This window comes from Eleutherodactylus coqui, chromosome 12 (genome assembly GCF_035609145.1).
Source record: "Eleutherodactylus coqui strain aEleCoq1 chromosome 12, aEleCoq1.hap1, whole genome shotgun sequence".
In the NCBI taxonomy this organism is placed as follows: domain Eukaryota; kingdom Metazoa; phylum Chordata; class Amphibia; order Anura; family Eleutherodactylidae; genus Eleutherodactylus; species Eleutherodactylus coqui.
Window position 1 is genome coordinate 107,622,772 of NC_089848.1, and position 27,974 is coordinate 107,650,745.

Sequence of the window (27,974 nt, forward strand, 5' to 3'; positions counted from 1 at the left end):
ACTATTGATGACTTGTCATCAGGATAGGTCATCAATAGTTGATCGGCTGGGATCCATTACTCCTTTGGACCAACCTGGAGAATTCTGCATTACTGATTAACCTTCCATTTTTATACACATCTCATTGGATAGCGGCAAAGTGCTTATTTTGCTGTTCTGCTCTTTCTATTATATTGTATACAATTTACACAGTTTCCAGTTTTGCACATTGTTGTCAGAGTTTGATGTCTTTGGATGCAGTTTAATCCGTGCATGATATCTGTTTCTTGCAGGGACACATGTAAGTCTACTGCTGCAGAGCCAAGAGGTCCTCATGTGGTAGAGCCCAAGGTAAGAGGGTGCTATAAAGAATATGATTGACCTGGGTTACAATCATCACACAGATAGACTGCTGCCAATGATCTGCTCGTTCTCTCCTTTTAAAAGGACATTCCCTTTAACCACGGGTATATAGAATTGGAGACAGCATATCTATAATGTGGCAGACCTAGATACAGTGACAGGCTTAGATACAGTATATCTCTAAATAATGCAGTCACCATATAATGGTCCGATATCAATTCTACACAGTGAAACTAACAACAGTGCAATTACCTCCAATAATGTTGATTACAATGCAGCTACTTCCAGTGATCACAAATGACATCTTCTCTGATTGGCATAATTTATTTTTCTTCTCTATCTGGGCCCAGACCACCATGAAGACTCCTCCTTCATCTCTACACACTCTTGCCATCCTACCACTACCCCCAATGCCCCTCATACTGTTCCCATAGTACTGGTACCCTCACAAAGTTATAGTGCACCTCTGTGTCCTCTCTATCCCCCTAAAGATGATAGTGCCCCCTCTATGTCTCTCCAGATTACTTTGATCTTCTATATCCCTCAAGATAGCAAAAGTAGGTAAAAAAAGAAAATCCGTGCTCCTTTAGGGAAAAATTCTCCTCTGGTACCCAATGGTTATAGAAACCTCTGTTTTATTAGTACCTAGTAGTTATCTGCTTAAAGCGTACGTGGATTTGGGGTGTTAGTGGGCCCCTTTAATAGGGTCCTGCTATACACCGGGTAAGTGTATACCCTGCATATTTTGCCAAATAGGCATCATTTTTTCAATGGACTCCATCCTGTGAGCGCTGTCCTTACATTTTTTTATATCTTATATCCCTCAAGATGATAGTGCTCAGCCCAATAAGTGTCACCCCTTTCCTCAAACGTCCGGCCAGTAGAACAAGTCTTTTTGTAATTTCCAGTCCTGCTGGAGCGGATGCTTCTTGGCTCTGTGCGAGGATGATTCCTTCCCCTGTCCGTCAGTACTACACTGAGCACAGGAGAGAGGAGATGAAGAGTCAAGCAGCATCCAGACCAACAGGACTGGGAGTTACAAAGAGACTTATGCTACTGGCCGGACTTTCAGGATGGTTTCGCAAGTGAACATTTAGCCCCGCACCCCCTGTCTGGTAGACCACGTAGCAGTCATGTGATTTTTGCAGGTGGTTGGATGGGCCCAGTGGGGGGTGGGAGAAGTCCCCGGGCCTTACTTTGGAAATATACATCTTCCCTGGTTAATTCCAGGGATATTCTTGGTCTGGCAAGATGATAAGGAGGCACAGGAGATGGATGCAGGCACATTCCTTCAAGCTTTATTTAACAGTCCCAGAGAACTGCAATTGGGACTTACAACAATGGAATACAGTCACCGTCGTTTCTTTTGGCCTTCGGCTTTCGATGACAGCGAGGTGGCTTTCAGCGACTTCTGCAAGCTCTGCTGAGCAGTTATTGCTTTAGCAAACACACCCTTTCCGGCCCCACTCTCAGCAGCACCATTGGCAGTCCCACTTTTTCTCCAAAAACAATGGGAAATACACAAATGACTAATTCGGTCTTTCTGCCCGCTAGTGAAATTGCGGCATCACTACTGACAGCCTCTCTTCTCGAAGCCTTTTTATGCCCTTCCTTTTCGTGTAGTGTCATGATACTTGAGCCACCACCTCACACCGCTGCCATGGTCCACCCCGGAGGCAGAAAAACCTTCATGAGACAGTTACACCATTAACATCTTTCCAATAAAACAGAATTTCCACCATATTAATGCGGGGCTCCCACGATCCTCCTACAAGATCTGCCTACATTGGTGGCACACCACGACCTTTAACCTGCAGCATGTTATAATGTATCGATAGCAGAATCGTGTCACTATTCTCAGCTCAGTAAGTTTCTCTTTTGTTATACAGCAAAATGAGGGGCCAGAAAATAACCCCATGGGGACCTCCCTAAATCTAAAGGAAACTACGGGGGAAAATGACAAAGCAGAACTGAAAAAAACGAGAGGAAGAAGACCCCGCAAAGTCTCAAGTAAAATAAAGTTGGCCAAACAAGCCGGAAGAAAACCAAGCAAGACGACATTTACTTCAAATGAAAAGACTGAAAAATCGTTCATAGAAAACAAAAACCAACAGGATCCTGAAGTGGTCAACAACGTTTCCAACCAACCGGCATCTTCAAGGAAAGGAAAAGCTAAACTTAATGAATACAATGCCATAACGGCCACAGAGTCAAGTACCGAGTCTCCTAGGACCAAGGAGTCAGCTCCTCAGGAACAGCAGGTGAGACCAGGCGGACTACAGTCCTCAGTCTGACACCGGTGTTAGGGCAGTTGGTGAGGACTGCGGTGCCACTGACTAACTTGGCTTGGGGTAATCCTGAGTGCTGTTCTATGAAGTCCTTAGTCTTTACCCTTTCAAGGGAACCCGTCACCTGAAAAATGCTTTTCAATCTGCTTCCACAAGCCACATGCGTTTAACCCCCCAAAAAGCCATTTTGCATTTTCAGAAACTCTTAATTTGAAAGTAGTGCGACAGTATGCAAATTATCCAGAGGGGAACACGGCACCTTAACGAAATTTTAGCGCTAGCGGCGCTGACGTGTATACACAAGGGTAGGCGGTGAGCGATAGGAGAGACCGGGTTATGCCAGTGACGTGTTGACTAGTATATACACATGGGGGTCAGTTAGATGCTCCTCAGTATATACACACAGAGGTGAGGTAGATTCTCCTCAGTATATACACACATAGAGGTGAGGTAGATTCTCCTCAGTATAATCACAGAGAGGGGAGATGAAATCTCCTCATCATATACACATAGAGGTCAGGTAGGTTCTCCTCAGTATATACATATAGAGGTTAGGTAGGTCCTCCTCAGTATATACACATAAAGGTGAAGTAGATTCTCCTCATTATATACACATAGAGGGGAGGTAGATGCTCCTCAGTATATACTCAGAGGTGAGGTAGATTCTCATTATATACACATAGAGGTGAGGTAGGTTCTCCTCAGTATATACACATAGAGGTGATGTAGGTTCTCCTCAGTATATACACATAGAGGTGAGGTACATTCTCCTCAGTATATACACATAGCGGTGAGGTAGATATTCCGCAGCATATACACAGAGGTGAGGTAGATTCTCCTCAGTATATGCACACAGAGATGAGGTAGATTCTCCTCAGTATATACACATAGAGGTGAGGTAGATTCTCCTCAGTATATACACACAGAGGTGAGGTAGATTCTCCTCAGTATATATACACATAGAGGTGAGGTAGGTCCTCCTCAGTATATACACATAGAGGTGAGGTAGATTCTCCTCAGTATATACACACAGAGGTGGGGTAGATTCTCCTCAGTATATACACATAGAGGGGAGGTAGATTCTCCTCAGTATATACACATAGAGGTGAGGTAGATTCTCCACAGTATATACACAGAGAGGTGAGGTAGATTCTCCTCAGTATATACACATAGAGGGGAGGTAGATTCTCCTCAGTATATACACATAGAGGTGAGGTAGATTCTCCTCAGTATATGCACACAGAGGTGAGGGAGGTTCTCCTCAGTATATACACATAGAGTTGAGGTAGATTTTACTTAATATATACACATAGACGTAAGGTAGGTTCTCCTTAGCATATATGCATAGAGGGGAGGTAGATTCTCCTCAGTATATACACACATAGAGGTGAGGTAGATTCTCCTTTAGTATATACAGATAGAGGGGAGGTAGATTTTACTCAGTATACACGTATACGTAATGTCGGTTCCCCGTAGTATATACACATAGAGGTGAGGTAGATTCTCCTCAGTATATACACATAGAGGTGAGGTAGAGTCTCCTCAGTATATACACATAGAGGTGAGGTAGAGTCTCCTCATTTTATGCACGTAGACGTCAGTTATATTCTCATCTGTATATACACATAGAGGACAGTTAGATTCTCCTCAGTATATACACATAAGGTGAGGGAGATTCTCCTTAAAGGGGTTGTCCCGCGCCGAAACGGTTTTTTTTTTTTTTTTTAACCCCCCCCCCCCCCGTTCGGCGCGAGACAACCCCGATGCAGGGGTTAAAAAAACAAACCGCTCAGCGCTTACCTGAATCCCGGCGGTCCGGCGTCTTCATATTTACCTGCTGAAGATGGCCGCCGGGGTCTGCTCCCTCCGTGGACCGCAGCTCTTCTGTGCGGTCCATTGCCGATTCCAGCCTCCTGATTGGCTGGAATCGGCACGTGACGGGGCGGAGCTACACGGAGCCGGCATTCTGCACGAGCCGCTCCATTGAAGAGAGCAGAAGACCCGGACTGCGCAAGCGCGGCTAATTTGGCCATCGGAGGGCGAAAATTAGTCGGCTCCATGGGAACGAGGACGCTAGCAACGGAGCAGGTAAGTAAAAAACTTTTTATAACTTCTGTATGGCTCATAATTAATGCACAATGTACATTACAAAGTGCATTAATATGGCCATACAGAAGTGTATAGACCCACTTGCTGCCGCGGGACAACCCCTTTAATATATACACATAGAGGCGAGGTAGATTCTCCTCAATATATACACATAGAGGGGATGTGAATTCTCCTCAGTATATACACATAGACGTAAGGCAGGTTCTTCGTAGTACATACGCATAGAGGAGAGGGAGATTCTCCTCGGTATATACACATAGAGGTGAGGGAGATTATCCTCAGTATATACACATAGAGGTGAGGTAGATTCTCCTCATTTTATACACGTAGACGTTAGTTATATTCTCAGGTGAGGTAGATTATCCTCAGTATATACACAAAGAGGTGAGGTAGATTCTCCTCAGTATATACACATAGAGGTGAGGTAGATTCTCCTCAGTATATACACACAGAGGTGAGGTAGATTCTCCTCAGTATATACACATAGAGGTGAGGTAGATTCTCCTCAGTATATACACATAGAGGTGAGGTAGATTCTCCTCATTTTATACACGTAGACGTTAGTTATATTCTCAGGTGAGGTAGATTCTCCTCAGTATATACACAAAGAGGTGAAGTGAATTCTCCTCAGTACATACACATAGAGGTGAGGTAGATTCTCCTCACTATATACACAGAGAGGTGAGGTGGATTCTCCTTAGTATATACACATAGACGTAAGGCAGGTTCTCCGTAGTATATACACATAGAGGTGAGGTAGATTCTCCTCAGTACATACACATAGAGGTGAGGTAGATTCTCCTCACTATATACACAGAGAGGTGAGGTGGATTCTCCTTAGTATATACACATAGACGTAAGGCAGGTTCTCCGTAGTATATACGCATAGAGGAGAGGGAGATTCTCCTTAATAAATAAACATAGAGGTGAGGTAGATTCTCCTCAGTATATATACATAGAGGTGAGATAGATTCTCCTCAGTATATACACATAGAGGTGAGGTAGATTCTCCTCAGTATATATACATAGAGGTGAGGTAGATTCCCCTCAGTATATACACATAGAGATGTGGTAGATTTTCCTCATTTTATACACAGAGAGGGGATGTAGATTCACCTCAGTATATACACATAGAGGTGGGATAGATTCTTCTCAGTATATACACATAGACGTAAGGTAGGTTGTCCTTTGTATATACACATAGAGGTGAGGTAGATTCTCCTCATGATATACACATAGAGATTAGGTAGGTTTTCCTTAGTATATACACACAGAGGTGAGGTAGATTCTCCTCAGTATATGCACATAGAGGCAAGGTAGATTTTACTCAGTATATACACATAGACATAAGGCAGGTTCTCCATAGTATATACACATAGAGGCGAGGTAGATTCTCCTTAATATATACACACAGAGGTGAGGTAGATTCTCTTTGTTTTATACATGTAGCAGTCAGTTATATTCTCCTCAGTATATACAGATAGAGGTGAGGGAGATTCTCCTCAGTATATACACAGAGATGAGGTAGATTCTCCTCAGTATATACACAGAGATGAGGTAGATTCTCCTGAGTATATACACATAGAAGCGAGGTAGATTCTACTCAGTACATACACATAGAGGTGAGTAGATTCTTTTTTAGTATATACATACAGAGGTGAGGTAGATTCTCCTGAGTATATACACATAGAAGCGAGGTAGATTCTACTCAGTACATACACATAGAGGTGAGTAGATTCTTTTTTAGTATATACACATAGAGGGGAGCTAGATTCTCCTCAGTATATACACACAGAGGTGAGGTAGATTCTCCTCAGTATATACACAAAGAGGTGAGGATGATTCTACTCAGTATATACACAAAGAGGTGAGGTAGATTCTCCTCAGTATATACATACAGAGGTGAGGTAGATTCTCCTCAGTATATACATACAGAGGTGAGGTAGATTCTCCTCAGTATATACATACAGAGGTGAGGTAGATTCTCCTCAGTATATAGACAAAGAGGGGAGGTAGATTCTCCTCAGTATATACATACAGAGGTGAGGTAGATTCTCCTCAGTATATACACATAGAGGTGAGGTAGATTCTCCTCAGTATATACATACAGAGGTGAGGTAGATTTTCCTCAGTATATACACAGAGAGGTGAGGTAGATTCTCCTCAGTATATACATACAGAGGTGAGGTAGATTCTCCTCAGTATATACATACAGAGGTGAGGTAGATTCTCCTCAGTATATACATACAGAGGTGAGGTAGATTCTCCTCAGTATATAGACAAAGAGGGGAGGTAGATTCTCCTCAGTATATACATACAGAGGTGAGGTAGATTCTCCTCAGTATATACACATAGAGGTGAGGTAGATTCTCCTCAGTATATACATACAGAGGTGAGGTAGATTTTCCTCAGTATATACACAGAGAGGTGAGGTAGATTCTCCTCAGTATATACATACAGAGGTGAGGTAGATTCTCCTCAGTATATACATACATTAACATCTTTACAGCATTTCCACCATATTAATGCGGGGCTCCCGCAACCCTCCTACAAGATCTGCCTACATTGGTGGCACACCACGACCTTTAACCTGCAGCATGTTATAATGTATCGATAGCAGAATCGTGTCACTATTCTCAGCTCAGTAAGTTTCTCTTTTGTTATACAGCAAAATGAGGGGCCAGAAAATAACCCCATGGGGACCTCCCTAAATCCGAAGGAAACTACGGGGGAAAATGAAAAAACAGAACTGAAAAAAACGAGAAGAAGAAGACTCCGCAAAGTCTCAAGTAAAATAAAGTTGGTCAAACAAGCCGGAAGAAAACCAAGCAAGACGACATTTACTTCAAATGAAAAGACTGAAAAATCGTTCATAGAAAACAAAAACCAACAGGATCCTGAAGTGGTCAACAACGTTTCCAACCAACCGGCATCTTCAAGGAAAGGAAAAGCTAAACTTAATGAATACAATGCCATAACGGCCACAGAGTCAAGTACCGAGTCTCCTAGGACCAAGGAGTCAGCTCCTCAGGAACAGCAGGTGAGACCAGGCGGACTACAGTCCTCAGTCTGACACCGGTGTTAGGGCAGTTGGTGAGGACTGCGGTGCCACTGACTAACTTGGCTTGGGGTAATCCTGAGTGCTGTTCTAAGAAGTCCTTAGTCTTTACCCTTCCAAGGGAACCCGTCACCTGGAAAATGTTATTCAATCTGCTTCCACGAGTCACATACTTTTAACCCAAAAAAAGCCATTTTGCATTTGCAGAAACTCTTAATTTGAAAGTAGTGCGACAGTATGCAAATTATCCAGAGGGGAACGCGGCACCTTAATGAAATTTCAGCGCTAGCGGTGCTGACGTGTATACAAAAGGGTAGGCGGTGAGTGGGAGGAGAGGCCGGGTTATGACAGTGACGTGTTGACTAGGAGGGCTCATGGCGCCGCCTGTTTGACTCAAGGCAGATAATTTGCCTATTGAGCACACTACTTTCAAAGTAAGAATTAAGTAAATGCAAACTGGCATTTTTGGGGGTAAAAGCACGTGGCCGCAAATTTAAAAAAGGATTTTTTACGTGACAGGTTCCTTTTAAAGGGTTTTTGTCATAAAAATAAAATCTATACTAATCTATTCCTTCCCTATCAGTTTCCTTAGCACCTCTTTTCCTGGCTGAGCTTCTGCAGTTCCCCAGGTCACCTCACCGCATGTTGGGCCCAGCTTTTTATGAAGGCTGCATTCCTCACATTCCTTCCGGCCGGGTCAGTGAAGATCACATCCTTGTGCTGTAGCTTCACTGCCTAGGAAGGAATTGTAATCTATTTCAGAGACAGCTCGCATGAGCAATCTCTGAAGTAGATCGGCACTCCCCCTGCTGGCCTGTGAGCTGTGACATAATGTACATTGGCTGGCAGGAAGAAAACTGCCTGTGAATGCATGTAACCTTACAGAAAGGAGAAAAATCAAACAGCTGAAGGTGAGGTGACCCTCCCCCAGACTGCAGGAGACAGGAGAAGATGGGGGATGTGAAGATCTGGTAAATAAACTGGGGAGGAATAGATAAGTATAGAATTTTTCATTTTTACTGACATAACCCCTTTAACCCCTTTTGTAGCGGGATCTAGTCCTTGCTGCAGAGAACCTACTGGATGTTATTTAGGCTATCCTTAGTCTCAGTGCCGTAACAACCAAAGTGTGGTGCTAATGAAACAGGCAAGGATTGGCCTGTGAGCCTGACTTCTATACCGGGAAAGATCTTTGAACAAATTATTAAACAGCATGTATGCAAGTACTTGGATGAGAATGGAGTAATTAACCAGAGCCAGCATGGGTTTGTAACAAGTCATGTCAGACTAATCTAATTTCCTTTAATGATAGTATCACTGACTGGGTTGATCAGGCAAATGCGGTGGATATAATTTATGTTGACCTTAGTAAAGCATTTGACAAAGTATCTCATACCATACTTATTGAAAAAATGACCAAATATGGGATTGACAAGGCAACTGTTAGGTGGATTCACAACTGGCTGAGTGATCGCACTCATAGAGTGGTCATAAATGGCTGCACATCCAAGTGGAAGAATGTATCAAGTGGGGAACCACAAGGCTCTGTCCTAGGCCCAGTGTTGGTCAACATTGTTATAAATAATCAGGAGGAGGGAATTGATGGGAAACTGATCAAATTGGTTAATGACACAAAGCTGAGAAGGATAGTTAACACTGGGGAAGAGAGGGAGACGATTCAATGAGAAATGCAAAGTCCTACATCTGGGCAAGAAAAATGAAGAAAGCACATACAGAATGGGAGGAATTGAGCTAAGCAGCAGCACATGTGAAAAAGACTTGGGTATACTAATAGATAACAGACTGAACATGAGTCAACAATGTGATGCAGCAGCCAAAAAAGCAAACACAATTCTAGGATGTATTAAGAGAAGCATAGAGTCTAGATCACATGAGGTCATTATCCCCCTCTACTCTTCCTTAGTCAGACGCCATCTGGAATACTGTGTCCTGTTCTGGGCACCCCACTTTGAAAAAGATGTAGACAAACTGGAGCAAGTTCAGAGAAGAGTTACCAAGTTGGTGAGCGGTCTGCAAATCATATCCTATGAGGAACGGTTAAAGGATCTGGGAATGTTTAGCTTGCAGAAGAGAAGGCTGAGAGGAGACTTAATAGCTGTCTACAAATATCTGAAGGGCTGTCACAGTGCAGAGGGATCAGCCCTATTCTCATCTGCACAAGGAAAGACTAGAAGCAATGGGATGAAATCGAAAGGGAGGAGGCACAGATTAGATATTAGACAGTGAGGGGATAAATGAGTGGAACAGGTTACCACAGGAGATGGTTCAAACAAAGGCTGGACAAATATCTGTCTGGGATGATTTAGTGAATCCTGCACTGAGCAGGGGGTTGGACCTGATGACCCTGGAGGTCCCTTCCAACTCTACCATCCTATGACTCTATGTCTATGTTGTCAGTAGGATAGCCCAAGGTAAGGACTGGCCGAGTTTATACAATATGGTAAATCAGGGAACTTGTCAATTGGACAATACGCAGTCATAAAAGAAGCTGAGGACAGGACAGGCAGTGTTTTGGAAAGCTGAGTATACAGACAAGAGTAAAAAGTGAGTAGCAAGCAAAAATCAGGAACACCTTCACTTGGGACAGTAGGACCCTTATTGTTTAGGGACTTTGCATTGGGGGAAGCTGCCTCAAATTAACTGTGAATGACTGTGATGGAAAAGCTGGGTGTTTGTGCCTGCGGTGGGATTGGTGGGCTAAGCACATGCATGTGTACGGCCTATAGCATCCGTCAGTGGTAGGAGGGATGATGCAGCGCCAGATGCACAACAGATGAGGGTGCTGGGGACAGTGGCTTATGACAGAGGAAAATGAGCGAGGGCACCACTGTTCACATCTGGCGGCCATGACAATTCAAGGCTCGGTGCCAAGTCAAGAAGCCTATCTTTAGCTAAAGAAGAAAAGTTCGGAATTTCCCAGTGATGACGACTGTCATTGTACCCAACTGGAAGATCCTTAAAGGCCATATAAGGGAGCTGTCACCACTCGCCCATCAACACATCCAAGCATACAGATAGCAGATCCTGATAATGTCAATGGCGCATATTTAAGACTTCTGTCATCAGAAAATGTAGCAGGGAGGGAGGTAGGAAAAATAATGTCTTACCATGTGAACAAGGGCATTAAATCCATTGTACCCCACGTAGATCATGTACCAAAGTACAGAGTCGGAGAGGGTCATCCAAAACTAGACAAATGGAACGTTACTAATATTTATTTTAAAGCATTGTTAATTTCCAGGTGCCACACAGATAGAAACAGGGGGTATAAATACATTACCTATAGGAACAATAAGCATGGACTACGTGACTTACAAACTCCTAGAGAGGGAGAGAGGACGAGTGTCTCATGTAGATGTGGCCGCAGGGATACTGGAGATTGTAGGCAATTCTGAAGGCAAGGGTTTCCAGGGTCTTTCTGAAGGTTCGTGGAGAGTCTAATGTGTTGGATTAAGGAGTTCCAGAGTACGGGGATGCATTGGAGAAATGGTAGAGACAGTTGTGTGAGGAACAGAGAAAGAGGTTTTGTGAGATCCGGAGATTACATGTGGGGAGGTATCAGGAGATTAGAGCAGAGATGTACAGAGGTGACATGTTGAGGATGGCCTTGTTGTCATTGATAATATCTTGATCTGTTTCCCTGTACAATGGGCAGCCAGGAAAGGGATTAGCAGAGAGGGTATTGGGATAGGGAAATATGATGACTTCAGTTTTAGAAAGAGGGAGGAGAAGGAGGAGGATATGGCTGATAGACCACTCTGGGATTCTGGATAGCAGACAGGTAACACCTTGGTCAGAGAGGTACGTTTGAGTGTCATCAGCGTAAATGTGGTACTGAAACCAATAGGATTGCATGAGATGTCCTAGGCCAAAGATGTACATGGAGAAGATTATAGGTTCCAAGACAAAGAATCCTAGAATGGTATAAAAAATTTGGAAGGGACCTCCAGGGTCAACGGGTCTTCCGGGGTCATCTGGTCCGACCCCCTGCTCAGTGCAGGATCACTAAATCATCCCAGACAGATGTCTGTCCAGCCTCTGTTTGAAGACCTCCATTGAAGGAGAACTCCCCACCTCCCGTGGTAACCTGTTCCACTCATTGATCACCCTCACTATCTTATATCTAATCTGTCTTTGTCTCTGCCTTGTCAATCCTATATTTAGTGATCTTTTTTTAGATAAGGATGGTATGAGAGACATTATAAAATGCTTTACTTAAGTCAATATATAGTATATCTACTGCATTTACTTGACCAACCCAGTCGTTGATTCTATCATAGAAGGAAATTAAATTTGTCTGGATCTGGTTAATTACTCCATTCTCATCCAAGTACTTGTATACCTGCTGTTTAATAATTTGTTCAAAGATCTTTCCCGGTATAGAAGTAAGGCTCACAGGCCTGTAGTTTCCTGGGTCCACCTTCTTCCCTTTTTTGAAGATAGGGACAACATTTGCCCTTTTCCAATCTTCTGGGACTTCTCCTGTTCTCCAGGAATTTTCACAGATTATGGTGAGTGCGTTAGCAATTACCTCTGCTGCTTCCTTTAGTATCCTAGGATGTAATTCATTTAGGCCTTGAGACTTGAATTAATTTAAGTTACCTAAGTGTTCCCTCACCATCTCTCTGCTTATAGATAGCCTGTATTTTTTTTATTCGTCCAATAGCACAGGGAGGATCAGTTGATGTTACATCTACTTACTGAGAGAAAACATCATTTTTAACCAATTCACCATTTTCATCTTGTAAGCATCCAATAGCATATTTGATTTTTCTTTTGCTTTTGACCCCCCAAATACTTTCTTATTGCTTTTGGCCTCTGTTGCATGCATCAATTCATCATCAACTTTATCTTTTCTGACACTTGCCCTACAGTTTCTGCAGACCTCATTATATTCTTCTTTGGATATTTCCCCCCTCTTTCCATTTGATAAACATATATTTTTCTTCCTTTTTAGCATGTGTGCAAGTTCTGTGTTCATCCATCCTGGCCTCTTTAAATGCTTCCCATTCTTCCTTCTTTTAGACATTGGTAACATTTGTGCTTTGAGAATCACATTTTGCAATATTTCCCAACCTTCTTGGACATTTCTGTCCTTAAGAACATCCAGCCATTGGATTCTTCCTACCCTTTTTCTGAGTTAATTAAAATCTGCTCTTCTGAAATCCAACCTTGAGGTCTTGGTCTTCTCAGGTCTTCCTCCCCTTGTTATCCAACATCCAAGAATAGCGTGATCATTGCCTCCTAAGCTCCCAGCCACCCTTACTTCCTCAACCATTTCCTCCCTATTGGTAAGAATTGGGTCCAAGATAGCAGATCCCTTGTTTTCTCTTCTACCTTCTGGAAGATAAAGTTGTGAGCAAGAGCGGATAAGAATTTGTTGGATCCATTACTTTTACCTGAGAGATTCCCAACAAATGTCTGGATCGGTAAAATCTTCCATGATCACTATGTTGTGCTTCTCTGAGAGCTTGGCCATCTGATGTAGAAAGAGTTCCTCCATATCTTCTGCTTGTCCAGACGGCCTATAGTAAATACCTACAATTGTATTCTTTCTGTTGTTCTCTCCTTGTATTCTTACCCAAAGAGTTTCTACAGAACTCCCAGCTCTGAAGCTTGAATCTCTGTGGAGATTAATGTTTTCCTAACATACAACCCAACACCTCCTCCCCTTTTATTAGGTCTGTTCCTTATGAATAATTTGTATCCTTAAAGCCTTGTATTCCAATCATGTGTATCATCCCACCAAGTTTCTGTGATGCCGATGACATCATATTTCTCTTAGGAGCTTTGATTCTTTGTGTTAGGAGCTTCAATTCTCCTTGTCTGTTTCCCATGCTCTGTGCATTTGTGTAGAAACATGTTAGTTTGTGATCGGTGTCTCTTGCTCCTCTACTTTCCTTCTGAATTGTTTATCTTTGTTCTTTCTTTCCACTTCTGATAACAAGGTTCCCAATTGTATTCATCAGCTGTATATTTTGGCCTTTTACTTCCCTTCCATAATGTTCTAGTTCAAAGCTCTCCTGATGAGTGTAACAAGGCACCCACCAAATATATGTTTACCTGTCTTTGTAAGGTGCAACCTGTTTCTAGCAAGGAGTCCATCATGGAATCCTGGAATGGTAGAGTTAGAAGGTACTTTCAGTGTCATCGGGTCCAACCCCCTGCTCAATACAGGATCACTAAATAATCCCAAACAGATGCCTGTCCAGCCTCTGAAGACTTCCATTGAAGGGGAGCTCACCACCTCCCGTAGTAACCTGTTCCACTCATTGGTCACCCTCACTGTCAGAATGTTTTTTCTAATATCTAATCTGTGTCTCCTCCCTTTCAGTTCTCATATAGGTACTTCACTCCATGGTTTAGAAATCCAAATCATTGCTGATGGTACCATCGACGTAGCCAGTTGTTTACCTCTAGAATCTTGTTCAATCTCTTTATTCCATGGTCATCTACTGGGAGGATGGATGAGAAGGCCACCTATTCTCCTAGTTCCCTCACCTTCTTTCTGAGGTCTTCAAAGTCTCTGCAGATATTTGCAGGGTCCTTTTTTGCGGTTTCATTTGTCCCTACATGTATTAGTAGGAATGGGTGATGTTCTATAGGATTGAAGAGTCTTGACAGCCTATCAGACACATCTTTGTGTACCTGGAAGACAGCACACCTCTCGTGAGGTGTCTGCAGACAGCGGCCTCTGATCCTCTCAGTAAGGAATCCCCCACAACCACCACTCTCCTTCTCTTCTTCACAACAGCACTTCTTTTTCTCCATCCAAGAGGATTCTGAGTGCTTACTACAGTGTTCTTTGTGGGTAGAGTCATTTCTTGATGTACCTCCTTGTTGCTCTCCTGCTGGAGAACCTGGTGTCTGTTTTCCGAGCAGTATGGGTGCTTGCTGACTCATCATCCTGCTTCTTAGGGTCACATGCTTCCATTCCTCGGCTTCTGCAGGTTCACTGGACATTTTTTTTCCTTTAACATCTTGAAGACTTTCTTCTACTGCTAAGGAAATCCTCCTCTTCCTTAATGAGTTACAATATAGCTATTCTCTCCTGAGACTCCACGCCTTTTCCTCCAGTAGAGCTTGCACTTCTGGCCGGTGAAGTTTGGCTTTTCCTCTGGTAGGTCTGTAAATATATAGCATACATTACTGATCACCATATGGCTGCTCTTTCCTTCCATGTTGCACATAGTCAATTGATATCCACTTCCAAACATCTAAAAAGTCAAGAATTCCCACAATCATATTTAACCGATAAGATCACAATCTGGCGATGTCCTCCAAGCTGCCACACCCGGCTTAACCCAGTGATTGCTCCACTCAGAGCGACTCTTCACTTTTCCCAGAATGCACTGGGAATATGCAAATGATCTTTCTGGAGCTCCAAGCCTTGAGGAACACCAACGAAGAGGGGGCAAGACAAGGAGGTGGTGTGTGAGTGGGAGACCCTAAATGTTCAATCAGTGAGTTATAAGGAGATCCAGGAAAGGACCAAATCTGTGATGCTGAGGGAGGAAAGAGTTTCTAACAAGAGTGAATGGTCGACTCTGTTGAAGGCAGAGGAAAGATCTCGGAGGAGGAGCATGGAATATTGTGGAATGCAGAGGATAGGTCTAAGAGGAGGCTTAAAGAGCAATGTAAAAGGTAGAGGACAGGTCTAAAAGAAGGAATACGGAGTAATTTAGAAGGTACAGGCCAAATCTTCGGGGAGGAGGAGCACAGAATAATGTAGAGTCTGAGGACAGGTCTAGTAGTAGTAACACAGAATAATGTAGAAGGTGGAGGACAAATGTAGGAGAAGGAGCACAGAATAATGTAGAGTCTGAGTACAGGTCTAGTAGTAGTAACACAGAATAATGTAGAAGGTAGAGGACAAATGTAGGAGGAGGAGCACAGAAAAATGTTGAAGGCGGAATACAGGTCTAGGAGGAGGAGCATAGAGTAATGTAGAGTTGGAGGACAGGTCTAGGAGAAGGAGAACAGAGAAATGTAAAGTCTGAGGACAGCTCTAGAAAGAGGGGCACAGAATAATGTAGGGAGTGGAGGACAGGTGTACGAAGATGACAGAATAATGTAGAAAGTGGAGGATAGATCTAGGAGGAGGAGCACAGGGTAATGTAAAGTCGGAGGACAGGTCTAGGAGATAGAATACAAAGCAATTTAGAAGGCAGAGGAAAGGTCTAGGAGGAGTACAGAGCAATGTAGAAGGTGGAGGACGGTGTGGGAGGAGGACAGTGTAATGTTTTGAGTTCGGTTACATACCTGCCAGATGAGACCCTGAGAAGTAGAAATGTAAATTGGGGTACTAATTTAATTAATGGTAATGAAGTAGTGAGTTATTATATAACGTTCCTTGTGTGCGATGGAAGCCCCAGGTTTCACATGTAACATGTCATACTGAAGATTTCTTTACTGTCTTGTTTTGCTGAATGATACTTGTTGTTCATGTTCTGCATTCATCTATCTGGTTATCACAAGCCCCAGCTATCCAACCTAGTTCCACCAATGCAAAGCACACAAGCTATAAAGGGGTCCTTGTCCAGCCACCCTTCACTAATATCTGAATTTACATCAAATATATGATATTTTTAAAAATTAATTTCACAGACGTCATTCAATTGGAAAATGGCACAAGTGTCTGAAGAGACGTCTCAGGTACAGTTATTTTTTCAATATGTTAGATGGCACAGCAAGACGAGAACAATCAGTGACGCCATGTTTAATTTATGCACATTTGATTTCCGTAATTGGGAGAACACTTTCATTGTACTGAAGTTTCCCCCCATTCCCTCACTTAAAGGGGTTGTCTCGCGAAAGCAAGTGGGGTTAAGTACTTCTGTATGGCCATATTAATGCACTTTGTAATGTACATCGTGCATTAAATATGAACCATACAGAAGTTATTCACTTACCTGCTCCGTTGCTGGCGTTCCCGTCTCCATGGCTCCGTCTAATTTCGGTGTCTTCTCGCTTTTTTAGACGCGCTTGCACAGATGGGTCTTTTCCCTTCGGCTCGGCAGCAGCTGTGTTTTGGCTCCGCCCCCTTGTACGCGTCATCGCGTGGCTCCGCCCCGTCACATGTGCCGATTCCAGCCTCCTGATTGGCTGGAATCGGCACATGTGACAGGGGCGGAGCTATGCGATGACGCGTTTAAGGGGCGGAGCCAAAACGCCGCTGCTGCCGAGCCGAGCTGAAGGGAGAAGACCCATCTGCGCAAGCGCGTCTAAAAAAGCAAGAAGACACCGAAATTAGACGGAGCCATGGAGACGGGAACGCCAGCAACGGAGCAGGTAAGTGAATAACTTCTGTATGGCTCATAATTAATGCACAATGTACATTACAAAGTGCATTAATATGGCCATACAGAAGTACTTAACCCCACTTGCTTTCACGAGACATCCCCTTTAAGCATGATACGGCTACAGCCCTGCCATATTGGTTGCAGAAATCCCACTGGTGCCGGGAAGTAGCAGAGCAGCGTCATTACTCAATGCCCAAGCAGCCCTAAGGAAAGAGAGCGTCTCTGCAGGGATGGAGACAGATCATTGTATAGTTGTAGTGACACTGGCGTCACGCAAGGATTCGAGATATGTCAGAGACACTGGGGGCACGAAGACACAGTTTGCAGTATTTCTTATTTAGTAATTAAATAGATGCGGCAGAAATATAGGCTTTTGACAGTAGAAACAGGAAGATTTAAAGATGAGTAATCCAACTGTGGACGGTCCTTTGATGCTGGTGGTGGTATTTGACGCAGCTTCCAGAATACGAGGCGGGCAACAGAGTTACAAAAATAAATAACAAACTGAAGGAGAAATGGTTGGGCAGTTTTTAGAACATTTGGAACTCGGACTTAATGCTTCCGATTCCGTTTCTGACTATGTTAGCTAACTTGTTAGCTGCGGTTTGCTGCACCCAGTCCAACAATAACAAAAGAATTATCTGAAGATGTGTCTGAAACCCGCAGATACGAACTCCTGAAGCAAGTTTCCTGTAAGACTCGGCCTCGGCCTCGACTTCAGTAATGTCTCCGACCTTCCAATATGTTATCTAGCCAACAATTTTACGTAGTGTGACTAGCCGGCCTGTTTAGTCACTATCAGTGTCTCTGTTTGTGTGCACAAGTGTGTTTTTTTTTTTTTTCCCGAGGTCCCACCTCACTTACGAAGTTTCAATGATCGCTGTACTCTAAGTGTGACTGCTGGCAGTCTCTGATACGGAGAACTTCAAGACGGCTCCAACTTACTCTCTCTTGGTGTTCTACTCCTGTAGCCAGCTCAGCTGTTGTTAGTGGCTCAGGTACTGCGTGCTTCTTGAGGAGTACTCTCCACTACACAGCAGAATGAACAATGACCACAAAAGTCCTGAGCACAGAATACTGCTGGTCAACCACATGAAAGCTAAAGTTCAATCCTAGCTGTCCTTAAGTGTGCACACTGTATTCTTGTCTTAGAGACCGGTCTCTACTTACAATTGTAAGGTCACAGCTCAGTAATCAGAGTCTGCCAATGTTTCACTTACAGGTTCCCAAGTTTTATATTAAAGGGGTTGTCCAGTTGTAAACTAGTAATGGCTTATCCTTAGCATACGTCATCAATTGTAGCTTGTCTGTCTTCCGGGGCCGCAACAGATCAGTTGTTTGCTGGGCTGTACTGCTTTTGCATTGAGCTGATTTCTGCAGGAAGCTGACAGCTCTATTCTTACTGCAGTGGCCAGGCTTGGTATTGCAGGAGCTATCTGCTTCTTGTATAAATCAGTTTAGTGCACAAGCACACCAGCCAAGGGATGAGTGTCAGGACAGTGTCCGGGATATGGGGGTCCCTGAGATATCCCGCAACCCCTGTCCCTGCCTACTTGCCCCCCTGGGCTAACCCCCAGGGCGACAACTGGGCGACGGTCCCTACCCTCACTAGGGAAGCGGGACACGGGAGACAAACAGACACTGAGACAAGCAACGGTAGAATGGTCAGACAATCCGGGTCGGCAACAAGAGGGTACGCAGTACGGAGGGGTCAGGCAAAAACGTAGTCAAGTCCAAAAGCAGGTGTCAGAAAAGCCGAGGTCACAAGAGCAGTCAGGATAAACGCGGGTGCAGCTGGAGAACCAAACTAACACTGGCGAGGCCTGAGAGGAAAACACACCTATTTAAATGCTGTCAGCGCTCCCGCCCCAGAAGCTGATTGGGGCGGGGAGCCTGACAGCAGCAGGGCTAATCAGGGCGGTGCTGGGGACACGCCCCCAGTCTAGCTGCACAGACAGTTACTAGGGAAGCCAGCCTGGTAGTCAGGACACTAGAAGCACCAGCTGCCTCCCTAGTAACCCGGCGGCGACCAGTCTTACAGCGGCCCGGGGAGATCACAAGAACCGGGGTACCTCTGCGCCGCGCTCCTGCACCCCGGGTGGCCGGACCGGTGGTGCGGGCACGGCGGCCCCGAGAGTTGCCGGTTCTGACAGTACCCCCCCCTTCTACGGGGGTACACCGGACCCCCATGGCCAGGTGCGGGCTTAAGCGGGAAAGCCCTGTGGAATGCCTGGACTAGGCGTGGCGCATGAACGTCCCTGGCAGGGACCCACGTCCTATCCTCAGGGCCAAATCCTCTCCAGTGGACCAGGTACTGCAGCCCACCTCTAACCCGTCGGGCATCCACAAGCCTTTCTACTTCATACTCCAGTTCCCCCTGTACCAGAGAGGGAGGAGGCGGGTTCTGGGTGGGGAGAACTGGAGTCACATACTTCTTAAGCAAGTTCTTGTGAAAAACCTTGTGGACCTTCCAGGGGTCAGGAAGTGCCAACTTATATGACACCGGGTTGATAACCTGAGAAACCGTAAATGGGCCAATGAACCGAGGAGCAAGTTTCAGGGAGGGAACCTTAAGTCTCAGGTTCTTAGATGATAATAAAACCTGCTCCCCGACCACAAAAGGTGCAGAGATAGTACGTCTTTTATTTGCGTATTTACGCAGTTTCTCTTGGGAACCCTGAAGGTTCTTACGAACCTGGGCCCAAACTGTGCACAGTTCTTCGGCGGATATGTCGGCGGCCGGATTGTTCGAGACCAAAGGAGTAGAAAGCGAGAACCGGGGATGGAACCCATAGTTACAAAAAAAAGGTGACAGTTGGGTCGACGAGTTACCATGGTTGTTAATAGCAAATTCGGCGAGAGGTAAGTAGTTGGCCCACTGATGCTGGTTATCAGAGACAAACAGTCGCAGATACTGGATAAGTTCTTGGTTCATCCGTTCCGTTTGTCCGTTACTCTCGGGATGGAAAGCAGAGGAAAAGGACAAATTAACGTTTAGATTTTTACAGAAGGCTCGCCAGAAGCGAGCGACGAACTGAACCCCTCTATCAGACACAATATCCTCGGGGATCCCATGTAACCGAACAATCTCCTTGATGAACATCTCAGACAAAAGTTTGGCGTTAGGCAACTTGCCAAGTGGAACAAAATGAGACATTTTGGAGAAACGGTCAACTATTACCCAAATGACCGTATTCCCCAGCGAGGATGGCAGATCAGTAATAAAATCCATGGACAACTGGGACCATGGCCTGGACGGAATGGGCAAGGGCAGAAGAGGCCCCTCAGGACGTCTCCTGAGGTTCTTCCCCCTTGCGCAAACCGGGCACGCGGACACAAATACCCGTACATCCTTGGCCATGTGCGGCCACCAATAGAGTCTGGCCGCTAACTCCAGAGTACCCCTGATACCGGGGTGTCCAGCTAGGACTGAAGCATGTGTCTCCTCTAACACTTTCAATCTCAGTGACAACGGGACAAATAATTTGCCTTCCGGAAGGGCTTCAGGAGCAGATTGTTGAGCGGCGTGAATGAGAGGTGAAAGGTCGGAGGAGACAGCAGCGAGGACCACCCCAGGGGAGAGAATGCTCTCAGGCTCCGGCTCGGAAGGTTCCGGAGAACCAAAACTCCTAGACAGGGCATCAGCCTTGACATTCTTAGAACCGGGTCTATAGGTAACAACAAAATTGAACCGAGAGAAAAACAAGGCCCAGCGGGCTTGCCGAGCATTTAACCTCTTAGCGGAATCTAGATAAGTGAGGTTTTTATGGTCAGTGAGTACCGTAATCTGGTGATGGGCTCCTTCCAAAAAATGCCTCCACTCTTCAAAAGCCCACTTAATCGCCAGCAATTCCCGGTTGCCTATATCATAGTTCCGTTCGGTGGACGAAAACTTCCTAGAAAAATAGGCACACGGTCTAAGGTTGGTGAGAGTGGAGGGACCTTGGGACAGTACCGCTCCCACACCAAACTCAGAGGCATCTACCTCCACCACAAAAGGACTGGACAGATCCGGTTGTACTAGGACAGGTGCAGACGAGAACGCCGCCTTTAGGGTATTGAAGGCCCTCAGAGCCTCAGAAGACCAGGTCCTCACATCTGCCCCCTTTCTGGTGAGGTCCGTTAGAGGTTTAGCCACCACGGAGAAGTCTTTAATGAATTTGCGATAGTAGTTGGCGAAGCCGAGGAAGCGTTGAAGGGCTTTCAACGACCCTGGCTGGGCCCACTCCGTGATGGCCTTCACCTTTTCAGGATCCATCTGGAAGTCGCATGGCGTGATGATATACCCCAAAAATGATATCCTTTGTACCCCGAAAACACATTTCTCGAGTTTAGCAAACAGCTTGTTATGTCTGAGTCGAGCTAGCACAGTCTGAACGTGAGTATGGTGACTCGGCAAGTCGGAGGAAAAAATCAAAATGTCGTCTAGATATACAACCACGAACACCCCCATGATATCCTGAAACACTGAGTTCATGTACCCCTGAAAAATGGCGGGGGCGTTACACAATCCAAAAGGCATAACTAGGTATTCAAAATGCCCGAGGGGCGTATTGAAGGCGGTTTTCCACTCATCCCCCTCCCGAATGCGGATGAGGTTGTATGCTCCCCTGAGATCAAGTTTGGAAAACCATCGGGCACCAGCGACCTGGTTGAGGAGGTCAGGAATGAGTGGAAGAGCATACTGGTTTCGGACTGTGATTTTATTTAGCTCTCTATAGTCAATACAGGGCCGGAGACCCCCATCCTTCTTCTCAACGAAGAAAAACCCGGCACCCACCGGGGATTCTGAGGGCCGGATGTGCCCCTTGGCCAGGCTGTCCTGGATGTAGTCCCTCATGGATTCTCTCTCTGGAACCGTAACGTTATAAATGCGGCCCTTAGGAAGTTTGGCCCCAGGAATCAAGTCTATTTTACAGTCCCATTCCCTATGAGGGGGCAGAGCTTCCGATAATTGTTTGGAGAACACGTCAGAAAACTCGGAGAGGTATTCTGGTAGGGGGCTCCCCTCGCAGGTGGAGATTCCCACCTTCACCGCACGAAGGTGGTTGGCACAGCGGGGACCCCACTTTACCAGTTCCAACGTGTCCCAATTTACTACCGGGTTGTGCTCCCGGAGCCAGGGGAGGCCTAGGACGACGTCCACAGACAAATCTCTCATCACTAGAAAGGTGCAGGTTTCCACGTGTAAGGCTCCTATAGTAAACCTTACTTCAGGGGTCACCAGATTAACCACCCCTGCTTGCAAAGGAGTGGAGTCCACTCCTGAAACCAGAATCGGAGTTTCTAAACGTAACAAAACCCCGGACAGTTGAGCAACGAAATTAAAGTTAACGAAATTAGCCGCAGCCCCCGAATCGACAAAGGCTTGCCCAGTACGGTGGAAAGCATGAAATTCTAGGGTGCAAGGCACTAACATTTTGGACAACACAGGGAGTACCTTGGCTCCTAGACAGTCCCCCCGACAACTGCCTAGGAGCGGGAGTTCTTCCTGCCGTGGCTTCTTAGCGCAGGTAGCAATGCGGTGACCCGGCTCCCCACAGTAGAAGCAGAGGTTCTTCTTCAGGCGGTGTTCCCGTCGTTGCTCGGGGTTCACGGCTCCCAGCTCCATGGCCTCGGTGGTGGGAGGGTAACAGGTCGGGTCAGTCGAAGAAGTAGACGTGGGGAGTGGGGTGGTCCGAGCGGCGTGTCTGGCCCTCAAACGTCGGTCGGCTCGAATAGCCAGCGACATGGCTTGCTCCAGGGTTTTAGGCTCTGGGTGGGCCACAAGTAGGTCCTTGAGACCCTCAGACAGACCGGTCAAAAATAAGTCTTTTAGGGCGGCATCGTTCCACCGGGATTCCGTACAATGTTGACGGAATTGGGAACAGTAGTCCTCCGCCATCTTACAACCCTGGCGCAGGGCCAGAAGTTTGGAGACTGCGTAGCCCGCCCGGTCGGGTTCGTCATAAATTTGACCCAGGGCGGAAAAAAAGGCGTCAAGGGATAGTCGGGCTGGAGAGCCAGCTGGTAGCGAGAAAGCCCAGTTTTGGGGCTCTCCCCTCAGGCGGGTAATTACGATTCCCACTTTCTGGTATTCAGTACCAGAGGAGTGGGGGCGGAGATCGAAGTGAAGCTTGCAGCTCTCTCTAAATGCAAAAAACTGATCTCTCTCTCCGGAGAAGCAATCCGGAAGCGTGGCTCGAGGTTCTGACATCGTTCCTGGAGCGGACGAGGGCTGCATGGGACCTGCAGCTGCCACTTGTTCCCGTGGCTGCAAGCGGGCTGTTAGGTCCTGGGCAAGGGTCGTAAGGACCTGGACCTGGTTCGCTACAGCCGCCACGGCCTCCATCGAGGGGCTCAAAGTTGCCGGGCGGATGCAAGGGTCTGACCTTAGTTCGGCCAGTGTTACTGTCAGGACAGTGTCCGGGATATGGGGGTCCCTGAGATATCCCGCAACCCCTGTCCCTGCCTACTTGCCCCCCTGGGCTAACCCCCAGGGCGACAACTGGGCGACGGTCCCTACCCTCACTAGGGAAGCGGGACACGGGAGACAAACAGACACTGAGACAAGCAACGGTAGAATGGTCAGACAATCCGGGTCGGCAACAAGAGGGTACGCAGTACGGAGGGGTCAGGCAAAAACGTAGTCAAGTCCAAAAGCAGGTGTCAGAAAAGCCGAGGTCACAAGAGCAGTCAGGATAAACGCGGGTGCAGCTGGAGAACCAAACTAACACTGGCGAGGCCTGAGAGGAAAACACACCTATTTAAATGCTGTCAGCGCTCCCGCCCCAGAAGCTGATTGGGGCGGGGAGCCTGACAGCAGCAGGGCTAATCAGGGCGGTGCTGGGGACACGCCCCCAGTCTAGCTGCACAGACAGTTACTAGGGAAGCCAGCCTGGTAGTCAGGACACTAGAAGCACCAGCTGCCTCCCTAGTAACCCGGCGGCGACCAGTCTTACAGCGGCCCGGGGAGATCACAAGAACCGGGGTACCTCTGCGCCGCGCTCCTGCACCCCGGGTGGCCGGACCGGTGGTGCGGGCACGGCGGCCCCGAGAGTTGCCGGTTCTGACAATGAGTTGATAGCTCGGAGTCCCTGCAGACTAAAGATAGGTCATCCCTAGTTTACAACCGGACAACCTCTTTAACTCTTATAGGTTTGTCAGCTATGACTATTTTGTGGGTATTTTTCACACATCCCAACAGGGTAATCCCTACTAGTTTAGCCTGGGTGTGAATTCACTGCATGTGAATTCTGCTGCTGATCTTATCGCAGATTGTTCCTTTTCATTGCAAAAGCTGAAATCTGCAGCATTTCTGATAGAAATGGAGAAAAGAAAGGATCAGAAAATCTTCTGCTTCACATGTGGATTGTGTTTTGAAAATGTACTGGAAATTGCTTCGGATTTGAGGTGCAGAATTCACACTGCAAGTTTGTCTGAAGCCGGACGAGTCGTGAAAAAAAATACAAGTGCCTAAAACAAGTAATACCCATATATGTTTAATATAAAAACCCGCTTTATACAAGAAGCCATTTTCTGCTGACACCTTCCCTTTAAGTACAATGCCTCCTTAACTGGCTGGAGGATAGCAGCGTTTGTTTTTGCACTCTGCTGGCTTCTCTCGGAGATCCTTTTTCTCTTTCTAGATGCTGACCACATATTTCCTGTCTAACTATCAGGTACCAGAAAAGGCAGAGAAGGAAATGGCACAAAGTGGAAATCAGCAAGAGCCAGCAGCGATGGTACGTCCGACCGCAAACAATACGTATTTGTATTAACGGCTTCCTTTCTCCTCGGGGCTTCGCTACGACTTCTTTGTTTTAGCTCTGAGGAAGAAAAATAAAAAGTTGTTCTCATAAACAATCAGCTCCGGTCGTCCTGCATCCAGAAACAAGGCGTGTAATCTCCATGTACGAGGCCCATCCGACACACAATGGTAAATCCATAGCCTAAAAACCTAAATGCAGCGGCCTTCAGAAGTATTCCTATCAGGGGCGCCCCGAGCCTTTATGATGCCAGAGGCAAAGCGTGAGATGCCCCCCAAAAGAGAACTCATGAGAGCGCCAATACAAAAGATACCCAACACATATTTGAACCATTGAGACTTGTCTGAAGTGGTCAAGTAATAGTGACCCCAGTAGTAATAGTGATCCCATGATGGCCCCGGTAGTAATTGTGGTCCCCATGATGGCCCCGGTAGTAATTGTGGTCCCCATAGTGGCCCTGGTAGTAATTGTGGTCCCCATAGTGGCCCCGGTAATAATTGTGGTCCCCATAGTGGCCCTGGTAGTAATAGTGGTCCCCATAGTGGCCCCGGTAGTAATTGTGGTCCCCATAGTGGCCTCGGTAATAATTGTTGTCCCCATAGTGGCCCCGGTAGTAATTGTGGCCCCCAAAGTGGCCCCAGTAGTAATTGTGGTCCCCATAGTGGCCCCAGTAGTAATTGTGGTCCCCATAGTGGCCCCGGTAGTAATTGTGGTCCCCATAGTGACCCCGGTAGTAATTGTGGTCCCCATAGTGACCCCGGTAGTAATTGTGGTCCCCATAGTGACCCCGGTAGTAATTGTGGTCCCCATAGTGGCCCCAGTAGTAATAGTGATCCGCATAGTGGCCCTGGTAGTAATAGTGGTCCCCATAGTGGCCCCGGTAGTAATTGTGGTCCCCATAGTGGCCCCGGTAGTAATTGTGGTCCCCATAGTGACCCCGGTAGTAATTGTGGTCCCCATAGTGGCCCCGGTAGTAATAGTGATCCGCATAGTGGCCTCAGTAGTAACATGGCCTCCTGTTTTGGACTGTGGTGCAGAGTGTTAAGGCTGCAGTATGCAGTATGCAGTCCTAAGCTCTTGCTCCCGAAGGTTGTAAGTTCTATCCCCGCGTGGTTCAGGTAGCAGCTTAATGTTGACTCTTCCTTCCAAGAAATAAGCACCCAGCTGCTGGGGGTAATTAATTACCTGAAACTGTCTCTGAATGCCCAGAGAGTTGGTGGGTATCTTTTCCATCACTTCTATTCGTCTTTACCCGTCAATGTTCTCATTTGTTCCGGATGCAGCTTGGTCTGAAGTTTCCTCTTCCAAAACCTGAAGTCACAAACCTGGTAAACCAAGAACTACAAGTAACTGTATATCTAATATCACATTTGCCCGCATAACATTTCTCCTCATCTGGAATGTTCTTCTAGAAGCTCTAATAGACTCATCTCTTCCTTGTTCTCTGTTTCCGTCACACAATAACGGGAAGGTGAAGTTCACTTCCAGTGAGGAGCCAGATGACTGTGTGAGGTGTAAATCCCAGGATGACTCTTATTCCAGTCCCCGCGGCTACAAGCGCCCTCGTAGATGTCCTTCACTATTGGGAATGTTTGTTTCAATATGTACGATTCTATTAGAATGACTCTCAGGTGTATATGACTCGCAGATTATAAAGGAGGAGCTCCAGGATGTGTATATAGTATGATTCTGATACTCGCATGGAGATCAACAAACTGAAAGAAGCAGTGCAAAACCGAAAAACATGGAGGGAGCTCGCCTTTAGGGTCACCGAGGGTCATGAACGACCAAACAGCTAACAACAACAGTATGATTCAGTATTTTCATCAGGGGTGTAATCAGAGTTGAAATTTCAGACTTGGATTCCGCAATTGACTTTTACTTCTCCCTCTGTGCCAGACCGCCATGACGATCTCTTTCAGCCCTGACTATTTTTTGCAGAATTTAAAGAAGTTTTCTGGGCTTTTACTATGTATTACTTATTCTCAAGATACAGATGTAGCAGTGCCAACAAGAAATATTGGTGCAGCATATCCATAGCACAGACCACCCAGTGCTCTGCAGCGGTGGTACGCTACTTACATAGCGCTTACGCTGCCATTCAAAAGTGAATAGAGGTGCTGCTATATCTGTAGGTCATGAATAGTTAGTAGGTGGGGATCTGCCACTCAGGTTTCCCAGAATCCCCATCAATCAGCATCATTGAGGCCGAAGCCGTAAGTGTAATAACTGGCTTCTCTCCCATTGAAATCAACAGGACTGAAGTCGTGTATTACATTACTCGCTCCACTTCTGATGATGATGTCCGGCCCGCTGAAATGACAGTGGGCTGGGCGATCAGCTGAATGGCAGGGACCACTCTCTCCTCCTCCTGCAACCACAATCATCCCCAGGACCTCACAGAGTGATTGCCAGCTCTCCTTGTAGAGGCTCGTTCTACAATGCGGCAGCATTTGAGTCCTCTGAAATCCCGTCAAAGGGTCGCAGATGTCGTTTTATTTTGTGGCTTTGATTTTGCCACTTTGGGCTGCTCTTTTTTGCCTCCAATCTGCCGCATGCGATGTTAGTTGTGGGGTGGAGAATCAGGAAACGGGCAGCCGACATTGGCGCATATTTGTGGAGCATTAGACAGGCTAAAATGCACCAAATGTATGATGATGCTGCACCGCTTAGCAGATCTGGCGCACGTCACTCCAGCGGGCTGCTGATTATTGCTGGCGTATGGATGCCATCCTAATACATCTGCCCCAATGCTGGCAGGACGACAGTCAGTCTGCTGTGCCTCTTAATGTCTATTACAGCCCTTCGCCCGTTTATTAGAGCCCCCAGCTTGTCACAATTATACCTTCCTTCCCCATATGGTAATTCTCCCCGTGACCCCGGAGGGCGGCATGAAATCACGTGACAAGTTTTCCGCAGATCAGTTTCAGTGAGACTTCCACTGAGGCCGGGTCATCGGTGCTAGACTAGCCGGGGTCTCACCGCCAACCACGGGGGAGCTTATCGTGTAGCAGGGCGCAGAGTATACAGAGAATAGCGCAATCGAAGGAAACATCCAGCGAGAGGGGATCCTGCGGACGGATACGGATTATTGCAGTCTGAAAGG

General features: G+C 46.2%; 1 protein-coding gene across 1 annotated transcript in view; it reads left to right on the forward strand.

The window, feature by feature from the left end:
- The window catches only part of LOC136586577 (uncharacterized), a 92,578-nt gene that overhangs the window by 57,148 nt on the left and 7,456 nt on the right, over positions 1 to 27,974 (forward strand). Inside the window, exons 13-17 of the mRNA XM_066584711.1 lie at positions 273 to 330; positions 2,232 to 2,603; positions 7,408 to 7,779; positions 16,426 to 16,473; positions 24,782 to 24,844. Coding sequence (XP_066440808.1) covers positions 273 to 330; positions 2,232 to 2,603; positions 7,408 to 7,779; positions 16,426 to 16,473; positions 24,782 to 24,844 — 913 coding nt within the window. The remainder of the gene's footprint in view (positions 1 to 272; positions 331 to 2,231; positions 2,604 to 7,407; positions 7,780 to 16,425; positions 16,474 to 24,781; positions 24,845 to 27,974) is intronic.